The 12,229-nt window shown below is 42.4% G+C and overlaps 2 protein-coding genes across 2 annotated transcripts in view; one reads left to right on the top strand and one right to left on the bottom strand.

Annotated features, from left to right (window-relative positions):
- SNRPD3 (small nuclear ribonucleoprotein D3 polypeptide) overlaps positions 1 to 12,229 on the top strand; it is a 15,509-nt gene extending 3,280 nt beyond the window's left edge. Inside the window, exons 3-4 of the mRNA XM_041728697.1 lie at positions 10,156 to 10,348; positions 12,011 to 12,229. Coding sequence (XP_041584631.1) covers positions 10,156 to 10,348; positions 12,011 to 12,072 — 255 coding nt within the window. The 3' untranslated portion in view covers positions 12,073 to 12,229. The remainder of the gene's footprint in view (positions 1 to 10,155; positions 10,349 to 12,010) is intronic.
- LOC121475426 (thymosin beta-4-like) lies at positions 3,771 to 10,190 on the bottom strand. The gene is made up of 2 exons (XM_041728698.1): positions 10,131 to 10,190; positions 3,771 to 4,840 (listed from the first exon to the last, which is right to left on the bottom strand). The coding sequence occupies exon 2, from the start codon at positions 4,724 to 4,726 to the stop codon at positions 4,592 to 4,594; it is 135 nt and encodes a 44-aa protein (XP_041584632.1). The 5' UTR covers positions 4,727 to 4,840; positions 10,131 to 10,190; the 3' UTR covers positions 3,771 to 4,591.

Here is a 12,229-nt window from a genome sequence, read left to right as displayed (position 1 = left end):
TTGGGGCTGAGAGCATCTCCTTAGCATTTCTAACCTTTGCTAGAGGACAGCTGGAGTTCATTGTTTGCCATTCAGTGTTGGGTTTTAATAACTTTTGTTTTTTTCTAAAGATTTATTAACAAAAGTGTGGTGGACCATACACTACAAAGATTTGGGAAACAGTTAAGAGTGTCTCACCACAACCACAATTGGCATGGACTTTTTTTCCCTAAGAACATGTCTTCGGTTTCTAGACTTTTTACTGTCTGCTTTCAAAAAGAGTTAGAAGTGAGGGACACCTGGATGGCTCAGCAGTTAAGTGACTGCCTTCAGCTCAAGGCATGGGAGACACAGGCAGAGGGAGTCCTGGGATCCTGGAGTCCTGGGATCGAGTCCTATGTCAGGCTTCCTTGCATGGAGCCTGTTTCTCCCTCTGCCTGTGTCTGCCTCTCTCTATGTGTCTCTCATGAATAAATAAATAAAATCTTTAAAAAAAAAAAAAGAGTTATAGGTAGTTTATTTAAAAAAAAAAAAAACACACTATATGATAAGGGGCACCTGGGTGGCTCCAGTCGGTTAAGCATCTGCCTTTGGCTCAGGTCATGATCTCAGGGCCCTGGGATTGAGCCCCAGATCAGGCTCTCTGCTCAATGGAGAGCCTGCTTCTCACTCTCCCTCTGCCCCTCCCCCTAGCTCATGCCACACACCCCCTCTTGCTTTCTCCTGCTCTCTCAAATAAAATCTTGGGGGGGGGGGGGGAAACTATGATAAGGTAAAAATGGACAGATAGGCCAAGGTGCAGGTAACTTGGGGTAGACCATAAACTCAGGTAGGTGGTACCCAGAAATGTAAACCTGAATTGTGCATTTAATAAAAGTATATTCTGTTCTAAGCTACTTAGAGGCCCAGCAGAGGGAAATCAGCAGTTCTAAGGTGCCTAGTGTCCTTAGATAAAATACCAGTTTTGCAGTTTTCTCTGGCATTCAGATGTGGGAGACATTTTCCCCCTGGACCCTGATGAAAGAGATATAGTCTTTTTTCTTAAGATTTTATTTATTTATTCATGAGAGACACAGACAGAGAGGCAGAGACACAGGCAGAGGGAGAAGCAGACTCCACGCAAGGAGCCTGACGTGGGACTCAATCCCGGGTCTCCAGGATCATGTCCTCGACTGAAGGCGGCACTAAACCCCTGAGCCACCAGGGCTGCCCGACATATACTCTTATACTATTAGATAATGTCATCACCATCACCATACAAAATACACCTTCTTTTGGGGTTCTTCTGGTATTTTTTCTTTTAAGATTTTATTTATTTATTTGAGAGAGAAAAAACAAGAAATAGCATGAGCGGAGAGGGAAGGGCAGAGGGAGAAGCAGACTCCCTGCTGAGCAGGGAGCCCAATTGGGGGCGGGGGGCACTAGATCCCAGGACCTTGAGATCATTAATTGAGCTGAAGGCAGACGCTTAACCAACTGAGCCACCAGGTGCCCCTGGTTCCTCTGGTATTTTTAGTGTAGCCTGTTAACACAGCCCTTTTTGATAATGCAAATATAAGTTATGCAAGCATTAATCCTAGGATGATGTTCTTGAAGGTGCTCATAAGAGTCAGAGGGTGTAGATGCTTCTTTGCATCTGAGGTTTGGCTGGGAAGTTAGGGAGCCTTATCCTTCTGCTCTGTACCCCACAGCTGCAAGGCAGGCATGATCTGCTAGCCAGTGCTGTAGGACGTGGCATCTGTAGATGACAGAGCCCCACAAGTGCTGCTTCGAGCATCTCCTGAGGGCCCTGTGTGCATGGGGTTAGCAAGGCTTCTGTGGCTCATCGTGTGGTTTTCTTGAGCTGATACTTGTTTGTAAAGAGATGGGACCCAATGGAGGAGTGTATGGATCTCTTGCCCAGCCTGGGTATGGATGATTTAAAACCAGAGATCCCCAAATGGGAAAGTTTCTGTTCTTGGTTATGTATACTTAACATGGTTTTGAGCATCCTGTTTTTATTAAATGTCAATGAGGGAATGAAAGGATTTTTCTTCAAAATTAAAAAAAATTTCTTAACAAGGAATCTTAGTCAAATATTTGGTAAGATATTAAAAACCAAGGAGGAGCTTTATTTTTTATTTTATTTTTTTAAAGATTTTATTTAAAAAAAAAAGATTTATTCATGAGAGAGACACACACACAGAGAGAGAGAGGCAGAGACACAGGCCGAGGGAGAAGCAGGCTCCATGTAGGGAGCCCGACGTGGGACTCGATCCTGGGTCTTCAGGATCACACCCTGGGCTGCAGGCAGCGCCAAACCGCTGCACCACCGGGGCTGCCCCAAAGAGGAGCTTTAAAGTGAGGAATTATGAGTAGAAATAAGCACATCATTTTGATTTTATAGACCAGCCTATATTTATGTAATCTTTATGGGGCAACTTTTATGGCTGTGGATTTTATTAGGTACCCCGTGTGAAGGGTCCCTTGGAGATTCTTTTGTAGTCTTAGTGAATGCTAGAAATATTCTCCTGGCTCAGTAGTAGTCCATATTCAGACATTTAGGACATCTCATAATTTTTTTATGGTGAAAGTTACTGTATTTAAACATAAAGTTTTTACGAGTCAAAATGTTAATTTCCAAAAAAAAAAAAAAAAAAAGTTAATTTCCCTATTAAAAGTGGACCAAAGTCATGAAATGGCTAATTAACAGAAGAAAAATATGTAAAGTGAACGTTTAACATACAAAAATAATAGCCTTATTAATATTCAGACATGCACATTGGGAAACAGTAAGAATTTCTACACTAACAAGATGGCAAAATAAAATTCATAATTTTACTAAGGGTTCCTTAACTAGTTTGCCAGTAGAAGTAGGGATTGTTAAATCCTTTCTGGAAGCACATTTAACATAGGTCAATATAGAAAGGTTCCTATCGTTTGGTGCTGTAGTTATACTTCTAAAATTTGTTTATATTGCGATGCTGTTTTTATTTTTATTTTTTTCCTCAAGATTTATTTATTTTAGAGTGTGTACAAGCAAGGGGAGGAGGCAGAGGAAGAAAGAATATCCCAAGCTGACTCCCCACTGAGGGTGGAGGCTGCCACAGGCCCAATCCCTCAACCTCTAGAACACAACCTGAGCCAAAACTGACTGAACCACCCAGCACCCCTGCAGTGCTGTTTTTAAATGATTAAAAACCTAAAAACAACAATCATTCTAATGAGTTAAATAAGTTATTAAACAAAGGGTACATTACAAAGAATATTATTCATCCAAATAACATGGAAGAATATTTAATGTCATGGGGGAAATGCTATTGACATAAGTGGGGAAAAATACAAAACACAACATGTTCCCAGTTTTATAAAAATGAAGTCAAATTATAAGTGATACATAAAAATGCATTGTTTTTGAGTAAAACCAAAGTGAGTAGTTTTGTTGGAAACTGAGATTGAAAACTTTAAAGTTTTTATTGATTTCTTTTTTTTTAATGATCTCTCTACACCCTCAGTGGGTCTCAGATTCGTGGCCCCAAGATCAAGAGTTGCATGCTTGGGGTGCCTGGGTGGCTCAGTTGATTGTTTGCCTTTAGCTCAGGTCATCATCCCAGGGTTTTGGGATTGAGCCCCACATCAGGCTCCCTGCTCAGTGGGGAGTCTGCTTCTCCCTCTGCCTCTCACCACCATTAGTGTTCCTCTCTCTGTCTCAGATAGATAGATAGATAGATTTTTTAAAAAATCTTTAAAAAAAGAAAATTTGCATGCTCTTCCAGCTGAGCCAGTCAGGCACCCCATATAGGATTGAAATTTTTAAGAAAAAAATTTTTTTCATTTCAAAAATTAAGATACGTGTTAAGTTTATGATCATGAAGCACAGTAAAGATTATTTAAAAGCGGGTATGCAACTAGGAGATAAATTAAGTCCTGGAGTTCTAATACACAGTATAGTGATTATAGGCAACAAAACTGTATTATAAACATTAAACTTGCTGAAATACAAGATATTAATTGTTCTCATCACTAGAAGAAATAATTATGTGACATGAAAGAGAAGTTAATGTTACAGTGGTAGTCATTGTAATATAAATGTATCAAATTATATACTGTATACCTTAAACCTACACAATGTTATATATCAGTTATATCTCAATAAAACAAAAAGGCCAAAAAAATAGATAAAAGAAGAGGGCAAATGATCAAACCCAAAATTTCACTGTTCTTTTTTTTTTTTTACATTTTAAACTTTTATTTGCATATTAAAAATGTGCATTCCAATAATTAAAATCATACAAAGAAAAAAATGGCACTCTGAATAAACTGCATTTCACAGCCTGGAGAACATCGTGGACCCTCTTAATTTTTACTCTAGATTTCACTGTTGTCCCACCCAGCTTCTTCCTTCAGCAACAAAGTTATTTTCCTTCCCTGTCAGCCAGACAGGTAGATGAAAAGAAGGTTTGACGTTCCTGGTCAGTAGTAGTTCAGATTCTTTGATAAGAGCTGCCCCAGCACAGTCATTTAAATTTGATCCAACCTCACCGCATCTTACAAAGTTAAACAGCTAAAAGAAGTAAAATAAAGAAGGCAATCCTTGTGGAATGTACAGTGCATATTGGCGGGGCACGCCTCATTACAATTCGCCCGCTTGCTTCTCCTGTTCTATCGCTTCTTTTGAAGGCAGTGGATTCTTCTCCTGTGTTTCTGTCTTCTTCAGTTTTGACTTATCGAATTTCTCAATCTCAGCCATATCGGGTTTGTCAGACATGTTTGCAGAAGACGCAGAGCAAGGCGCACGAGCGAGCTGGTGACGGAAGAGAAAACTGGTCCACACAGTAATCGCTGCCGAATCAATTTCACTGTTCTTAAAGCTATATTATTCCTGAAAATTTGGTGGGAGAGAGTGATAGAGTTCAGAGACTCTAAAGGAGCCAAAATGGTGCTTCTGGGGCTTTGATATAACTACTCCATCACTAACTGTTCAAACCCTATCTTTTCTTTTTTTAAAAGATTTTATTTATTCATGAGAGGGACAGAGAATGGCAGAGACATAGACCGAGGGAGAAGGCAGACTCCATGCTGGGAGCCCAGTGTGGGATCACGCCCTGAGCCTAAGACAGATGCTCAACCGCTGAGCCACCTAGGCATCCCAAACCCTATCTTTCTTGATTATGGAATAATGGTCTGTGGGAAAATGACCTGTGCATGATTTCTTCCTGTAAAAATGATAACCTCAGAGAAGCTCCCACATGACTATCAGAAAACTGCCCAGAATTAAGACTGGAAAAGTTCTTCAAATTTCTTAATGCAGTGTGGTTGGAAATTTCTTCATACACCTTTTGCTTTTCACGGCATTGACATTTTTGAAGAATATTGGCCAGTTAGTTGTTTTAAGGAGTCTTTTGAGGGACGTCTGAGTGGCTCGGCGATTGAGCCTTTGGCTCAGGGAGTGATCCCGGGGTCCTGGGATTGAGTCCCACATGGGGCTCCCTGCCAAGAAGCCTGCTTCTCCGTCTGCCTCTCTCTGTCTGGAATGAATGAATGAATAATCTTTAAAATGTCTTTCGATTGAGTTTCTCTGGTGTTTCCTCATGACTGGATTTGGGTTTTTTTGTTTGTTTGTGTTGTTTTGGCTCTTACTGGTAAGTGATTTCTTCTCCTTCTTGGGGTGTCACTTGGAGGCCTGAAACACGTGTTCACCCCTTTTTGGTTATATTAACCTGGATAATTTTGTTGAGGTGTTGTGTGTTCTCTCCACTGTATGTTCTTTTATCTTTTGCAACTAAAGAGAATTTTGTGAGGAAGGTTCTTTAAGTAAATATCTTATGAGTATTCTGTTTCTCATGACTACTTCCTCCACCACCCCCATTTGGCATCCTGTGAAGATACTTGCTTGAATCTTTTTACCATGATGGTTGCAAAAGAATTTTTTTTAAGGGGGATCCCTGGGTGGCACAGCGGTTTGGCACCTGCCTTTGGCCCAGGGTGCGATCCTGGAGACCCGGGATCAAGTCCCACATCGGGCTCCCGGTGCATGGAGCCTGCTTCTCCCTCTGCCTGTGTCTCTGCCTCTCTCTCTGTGTGTGACTATCATAAATAAATAAAAAATTTAAAAAAAAAATTTTTTTAAGATTGAGTTATTTATTTGAGAGGGAGAGGGGACTTGAACTGGAGAGCAGGTGTTTGAGGTGGGGAGGGGCAGAAGGAGAGGAAAAGAGAATCTCAAGCAGACTCCTGTCTGAGTAGGGCTCAGCCTCACAACCCCAATCAAGACCTGAGCTGAAACCAAGAGTCAGATGCTTGACCACACTGCACCGCTTAGGCACCCCAGAATGGTTTTTGTTTTTAATTCCCATCGTCCTTTATATATTTACTAGGTCTGCTATATGGAGGAGCCTTCCCTTAATCAGTATAGGCTCATGGGTTTCTGTTTCATTAAATGGGTTATAATTGTTACTATCATCATCTTGGTTGGTTTATCCCAAATTTGTCCAGAAGCTGACTCCTTTTGTGTCCTTTTGGTGTGTCCTGGCCATTTTGAGGAAGCACATCTTGATCTTCTACAATAAGATGTTTGTTACAGGCTCCTTTTCCTTCCCTAACCCAGCTCTGGAATCAGCCATTTCTTCAGGTAGCGTTGGTTTATTTTTGGTTGGGAGTAGAATTTTAAAAAACAAAAAAAATTTTTTTTTAATTAAAAAAGATAAAAACCAAGATCTGGGGGTGCCTGGGTGGTTCAGTCGGTTAAGTGTCTGCCTTCAGCTCGAGCCATGATCCCAGGCCCCTGGAGCCCCAGGTTGGGCTCCGTCCTCAGGCGGGAGCCTGCCTCTCTCACTGCCCTGCTGTGCGCCTGCTCGCTTGCTCTCTCTCTCTCTCTCTCTCTCTCTCTGGCAAATAAATAAATAAAATCTATTTTTAGAAACCTCCACAAAAAAAAGATCTGGGTACTGTTAAAATTTTTATTTTTTATTTATTTTTTATTATTATTATTTTTTTTTCTGTTAAAATTTTTAAAGTCTTAGTTTAACATGTCAAGCTAGGACCTGCCTCCAAAAGACTGTATGCTTAATAGTACCAGAAATTGCCATTCACTGTGCGCCTAGGTGGTACAGTGCATTAAGCGTCCCACTCATTGTTTTGGCTCAGGTCAAGTCATGATCTCAAGGCCAGGAGATCAAATCCCATGGTGGGCTCTGCACTCAGCAGGGAGTCTGCTTGAAGATTCTCTCCCTCTGCCCCAACCCTGCGAGCGCATGCTCTCTTTCTCTCTCTAAAATGAATAAATAATTTTTTAAAAAGTTTATTACCAGAAACTTCCATTCATTCCATGCTTGTTCTGTACCGGGCACTGTGCTAGTGTTTTTTATGTATAGTAGATCTTTCAGTTATCACAAGACCTCTCTGAGGACAAGCTTCCAGATGTCCAGCGTGACCAAGCATGGAAGGAGTGGATCTAAACTCAAATCTCTGTGTCTCAAATCTCTGATCTTAATCATAGTCTCTGAAGGTGAGGTGTATAGTAAACTTGCTGGATCCTGTTGATTCTGAAAGTGTCAGACCTTCACTGTATCAGATTTCAGGCAGGAAGATGAGTAGAAGGGATCAGAGCAAAAGAAGGAGGCTCTGCTCTTAATGGTAGGGCAGGGTAAAGTGGGGGAGGGGACCAAACATTTGTTGAGCACTTGCTGTATGCCCCACAACAGGGATGTTGTGATTGACGACCCCAGTCACCCCAACATTGCTTTACAGCTCTAGAGTTAGTGCTCTCCTCTCAGCCTTGGGTGTGTAAGGAAATTCCCATAATTTTGACTGTACTAAGATCTCTCTACCCCAACATGTCATTTCAGTTGGGCATCTGGTTTATGCCACCTATGTTTCATTATGGCTGTTTAGGAAAGTTGAGTAAAGTGGATGTTCCTACCTGACTTTCACTGAAACCTAGTTCACTCAAGTTGTTGCCTTTGGCTTATGATGCAGACATAACTTGAGCTTACTAACAAGCTGTACTGGTGGGTGGGACTCTGGGGCTTTATACACAGTGCAGCCATTTCTCTGCTGGTGCTGCAGGGGAGTGCATGAGAAGAATAACTGACCTGGTCACTATTAGGGTTGTCATAGGAGTCAGTTGTTCTGGACATATCCATTTGTGAAAACAGTCTTGTTGGTCTTACAGAACACCCCTCTGTCAGGGATTCTCAAAGTGGGTTGGAGAGGTTATAACAGAGGAACGAGTGAGGTGTACTGGAATGTGCAGGAGGAGAAGTAGCTTAGCAGTGGCACAGCCTCCAAAATAGATGTCTTAATTGTCATTTATATTTATTGTTACTGAGCTTCTAATATGTCCTTCCTTGGTAATAGGAACAGCATTTAGGAATATTTGTCTCATTTATTTGCTCTTTAACCATTTAGGGAAGTGGTGATCTGATGTATGGTTTAAAAGTGTGGGTTTAGAGTTAGACCTGAGTTCGAGTGCTATCTGGGCCACACAGGCAGTGCAACTTTAGGCAGAAGAATAGAGTGGGTAAGAGTGTCCTCTAAGGAGAGACCTGTCTCTGGAGGCTGCACCTCTTTATATCTAGTGGAGATGGCGATGGTATTTATCGTAGATTGTATGATTTACAGGAGTTATGATGTGAAATTGCCTGGGAAATTAGTAAGTGCTCAGTAGAAGTTGGCTTTTGTTAACCGTACATGGTGTTCAGTTGTAGCACCAGAGATTATGGTACTGTTTTTTTCTTTTAGATTTTATTTATTGGCAGATTGAGAGCACACTTGGGAGGAGGGCAGAGGGACAAGCAGACTCTCCTGAGCGTGGAGCCTGATGTGGGGTTTGGGTGGGGCTCAATCCCAGGACCCTGAGGTCAGATGCTTTACTGAGCCACCCAGGTGCCCCTAGAGGTCATGGTATTCTTTGAGGCAACAACAGGATGGCAAGGATTTAGAAGCTGTGTGGAAATTTGTTACGAAGCTGGGGATGTTGAGCCTGGAGCAGAATATTTATGTGAAACTTGAGCCTTGTTACCCCTGAGAGTGGAACAAGGATGGTAGGTTGAAGCTGTACAAACCATTCCAACACACAGATTTAGCAAGGGCCCAAGAATGTTAGTCTTTTTGCCAACAGGTGGCTCAGGCAGAAGCTGGGTGGCCAGTTAGCACTTTGAAGAAAACAATGAGTTGGCAATAAGCCAGTCAGAAATCTGGAGAGACAGCACCTCTCTCTACAATGTCAGCTTTGATCCATTCTGAATAAATTATATACTGTTTCATCCAGAAGACTCAAAATAAGATACTTTTTATGGTGCCTGTTGAGGTTGACACTGGCTGGTTTATGTCACCTTCCTATGCCAAGCTGGTCTGCTGGCTGGTTTCCCTCTAGGCCCCCTGTCTCTCCATCCCACAATTAATCCACATTGGCATATTGATGTTTCCAAAGTGCTCCCCTGACCCTATCCACTTATCCTGTGTCCACAAATGAGTGACTCCCATAGTCTCTCAAGGTGATAACTCCAGTCCTTGTATCCTATAGGTTCATGCTCCAGTGTCCTGTCTCTGAGTGCAGGCTCTTGCCTCACACCTCTCCCAATATTCTGAGCCCTTCGTACAGGCACTGCCACCTATACTTCTCAGTTGCTGTCACTGAAGCTGGAGGGGCTCTGTCCCACCTTCTAGAGTGAGCACTCTGGGAGGATAGGAGCTACCTCTGGTGCACACTCATGCCCTTCATGGTGCCTTTGTAGTCTTTGTGCTGGGCAGATGCAAGAGAGGACTCAGAATTTGGACAAGCAGATTCAGGTAGTTTATCACCATAACAGCCCCCTTCACATGCTGGCAAGGGAAGCAGTATAGCAGAGTTAGGTCTCTAGAGTCAGGCTAGCTAGGTTTGAATCTGGATCCTTTCATTCTGGCTGTTGGACTTTGGACAAGTGCTTTGGTTGTTTTGTTTGTTTATCTGTAAAAATAGGAATGCCCATAACCTATCCTGGAGCTGTGAGGACCAAATATGTGATGTGCTTTTGCGGTTACTGGCACACCATAGGTACTCCTATTCCCCTGGCTTTGCCTGGCTCCTTTATTTCATGCTGTTAGTTTGTTCATTTCTGGACTTCCTACCACCAGCCAAGGCTCCCCCTCTTTGTATGCCCTTGTTCTCTGCTAGTGTTATTCACCCTTACTGATGAGCTGGCGATTTCCTTCCAGATGTCCAACATCACAGTCACATACAGAGATGGCCGAGTGGCACAGCTGGAGCAGGTGTACATCCGTGGCAGCAAGATCCGCTTTCTCATTTTGCCTGACATGCTGAAAAATGCACCCATGTTAAAGAGCATGAAAAATAAAAACCAAGGCTCAGGAGCTGGCCGGGGGAAAGCTGCTATTCTGAAAGCTCAAGGTATGTGCTCCTCATGCACAGTTAACATATGTGTTTGTCGTGTATCTTTTAGGAAGGGGCCCTGTCAGTCATCTGGGCATGGGGTGAAGTTGGAGCCAGTCCAGTCTTGTCTTCTCTGTCTCACCTCACCTGTCACATTCATAGGGCCTATGCAAAATCCAAAGTGCCTCCTTAGAAAAAAGAGAAAGTGGATAAGCCCTTATAATGACTTTCTAGGAGACCCCTTTCTTTCCAGAAAGTCTGTCCAAAGAGTCTGGGGGAGGCTTGCTCTTTATCTAATTTGCTGAGCAGGAGCTCTGTGATGTAGATTGGCTAACTCCTGAAGAGGTGAGGGAAGTCGTTCCCAGAGAAGCTAGGGTGTTTATTGACAGCATAAGTGAGGGGAAATACTGATAGCAGGGATCCATTTTCATGTAAGAAATAAACAGTTTTAAGCCATCTATACCCATTAAAGGGACTGTTTTCAAGTATTCTTATATTTGAAAATAATTCCTTCCTTTAGCATGTCCCCAGTGATCCAGTAACCATCCTTAGTCTGGCCTTTCTTTTGGGTTAGCCCAATCAGAGGTTTTTCCGTGAAAAGCTCTGCTATGTTGATTATGTAGGAAATAAGTACATTTATTAGAAACGAGTATCAGTAAAAGGATTTATATGCAGAAAGGTCACTGGATTCTCTATCAGTATCTTTTGTTGCTGTGCTATTTTGTATGTGAGGTAGCTTTTGAGTTTAAAGGTATAGTAGAGTAGTCCTTGAAAATGTCCTTCCAAAAAACCAATCCGAGACTCTCCTTGTCCCTTTTAGATGAGTGGCATCTGTAAAACCAGAAGCCCTAGCCCTTTTGTCCTAGTGAAGGAATAGTTTTCAGAAATACTGGTTTTCCCCCTAGAAATGCTGTTCTCTCTTTCTCAGGGAGGAGCTGCCCTCATGGTCACTGTTGTAACTGCACCGTCTTCTCTAACAAAAGGTGCAGCCCAGTAGCTGTGCCTCTGCCAGTACCCTGTTCTGGTTCTCTTCAGCATGTGGCTGGGTTCTTGGGTGACCTTCCTCCCTCTTCTTCAGGTCGACACTAGGCTCTGTAAGAAAGAAGAGGGGTCCAGGCTCCAGTTAGTAGCCATTAGGATATTTTCACCTGTCCTTCAGAGCTACTGGTCCTGGAACTCTTGGAGTCACAGAGAGCAGCAGCTTGTTATGTTGTTTGTTTGGGGAGTGGTTTTATTTGTTTGTCTTGCTATTGTGAAACATTTTATATTGCAGAATAGTTCAAAAACTAATAAAACCTGTTACCAGGTTTAGGAAGATTTAACAGATGTTTAATATTATTTGTTTCAGAATTTTAAGTGTAAATTAAATTCATCTGTCATGTTTTATTAGCTCACCCCAGGCCTTCTCTGGGAATTCATCTTTTCTGTGGTTCTCAGGCTTGATCCCCAAACCACCTTAGCTCTCAACACCCTGACTCCCAGCCTTCTGTTGAGAGCAGTGCAGCATTGGAAGGCACTCCAGCTCTGATGCCAGCCATCAGTCCCCGTTCAGTGAGAAAATGCTATGGGGTGGGCATGGTGTTCGGCTAGTTGGCCTTTCCGGCCCCTTCCTGTGCCAATGTCTAAGCGCTCTGGCATGACTGCACTGATGTGGCCTATCCTTTCTCTCCTACCTTTTAGTGGCTGCAAGAGGAAGAGGACGTGGAATGGGGCGTGGAAACATCTTCCAGAAGCGGAGATAAATTTATCTGTTGAACAGAACTTTGCTGTTATTTTTCCTTTTAGGTTATCTAAGGTTCAGAGGGGATGTGTGCTTATGTATATGTTCTAGCTTTTCTTTTGACATCTTTCTCTTTAGATCAGGGGAAATGTTAAACTAAATAAATATGGTGGTGTTTT

Source organism: Vulpes lagopus, chromosome 14, assembly GCF_018345385.1.
Source record: "Vulpes lagopus strain Blue_001 chromosome 14, ASM1834538v1, whole genome shotgun sequence".
NCBI classification, from domain to species: domain Eukaryota; kingdom Metazoa; phylum Chordata; class Mammalia; order Carnivora; family Canidae; genus Vulpes; species Vulpes lagopus.
Note: the sequence above shows the minus strand (reverse complement) of the source record. Positions and strands in the feature narration are given on the sequence as shown.

Coding starts and splice junctions, on each gene's coding strand:
- LOC121475426 (XM_041728698.1), bottom strand. CDS start 4,726: ATGTCTGACAAACCCGATATGGCTGAGATTGAGAAATTCGATAAGTCA.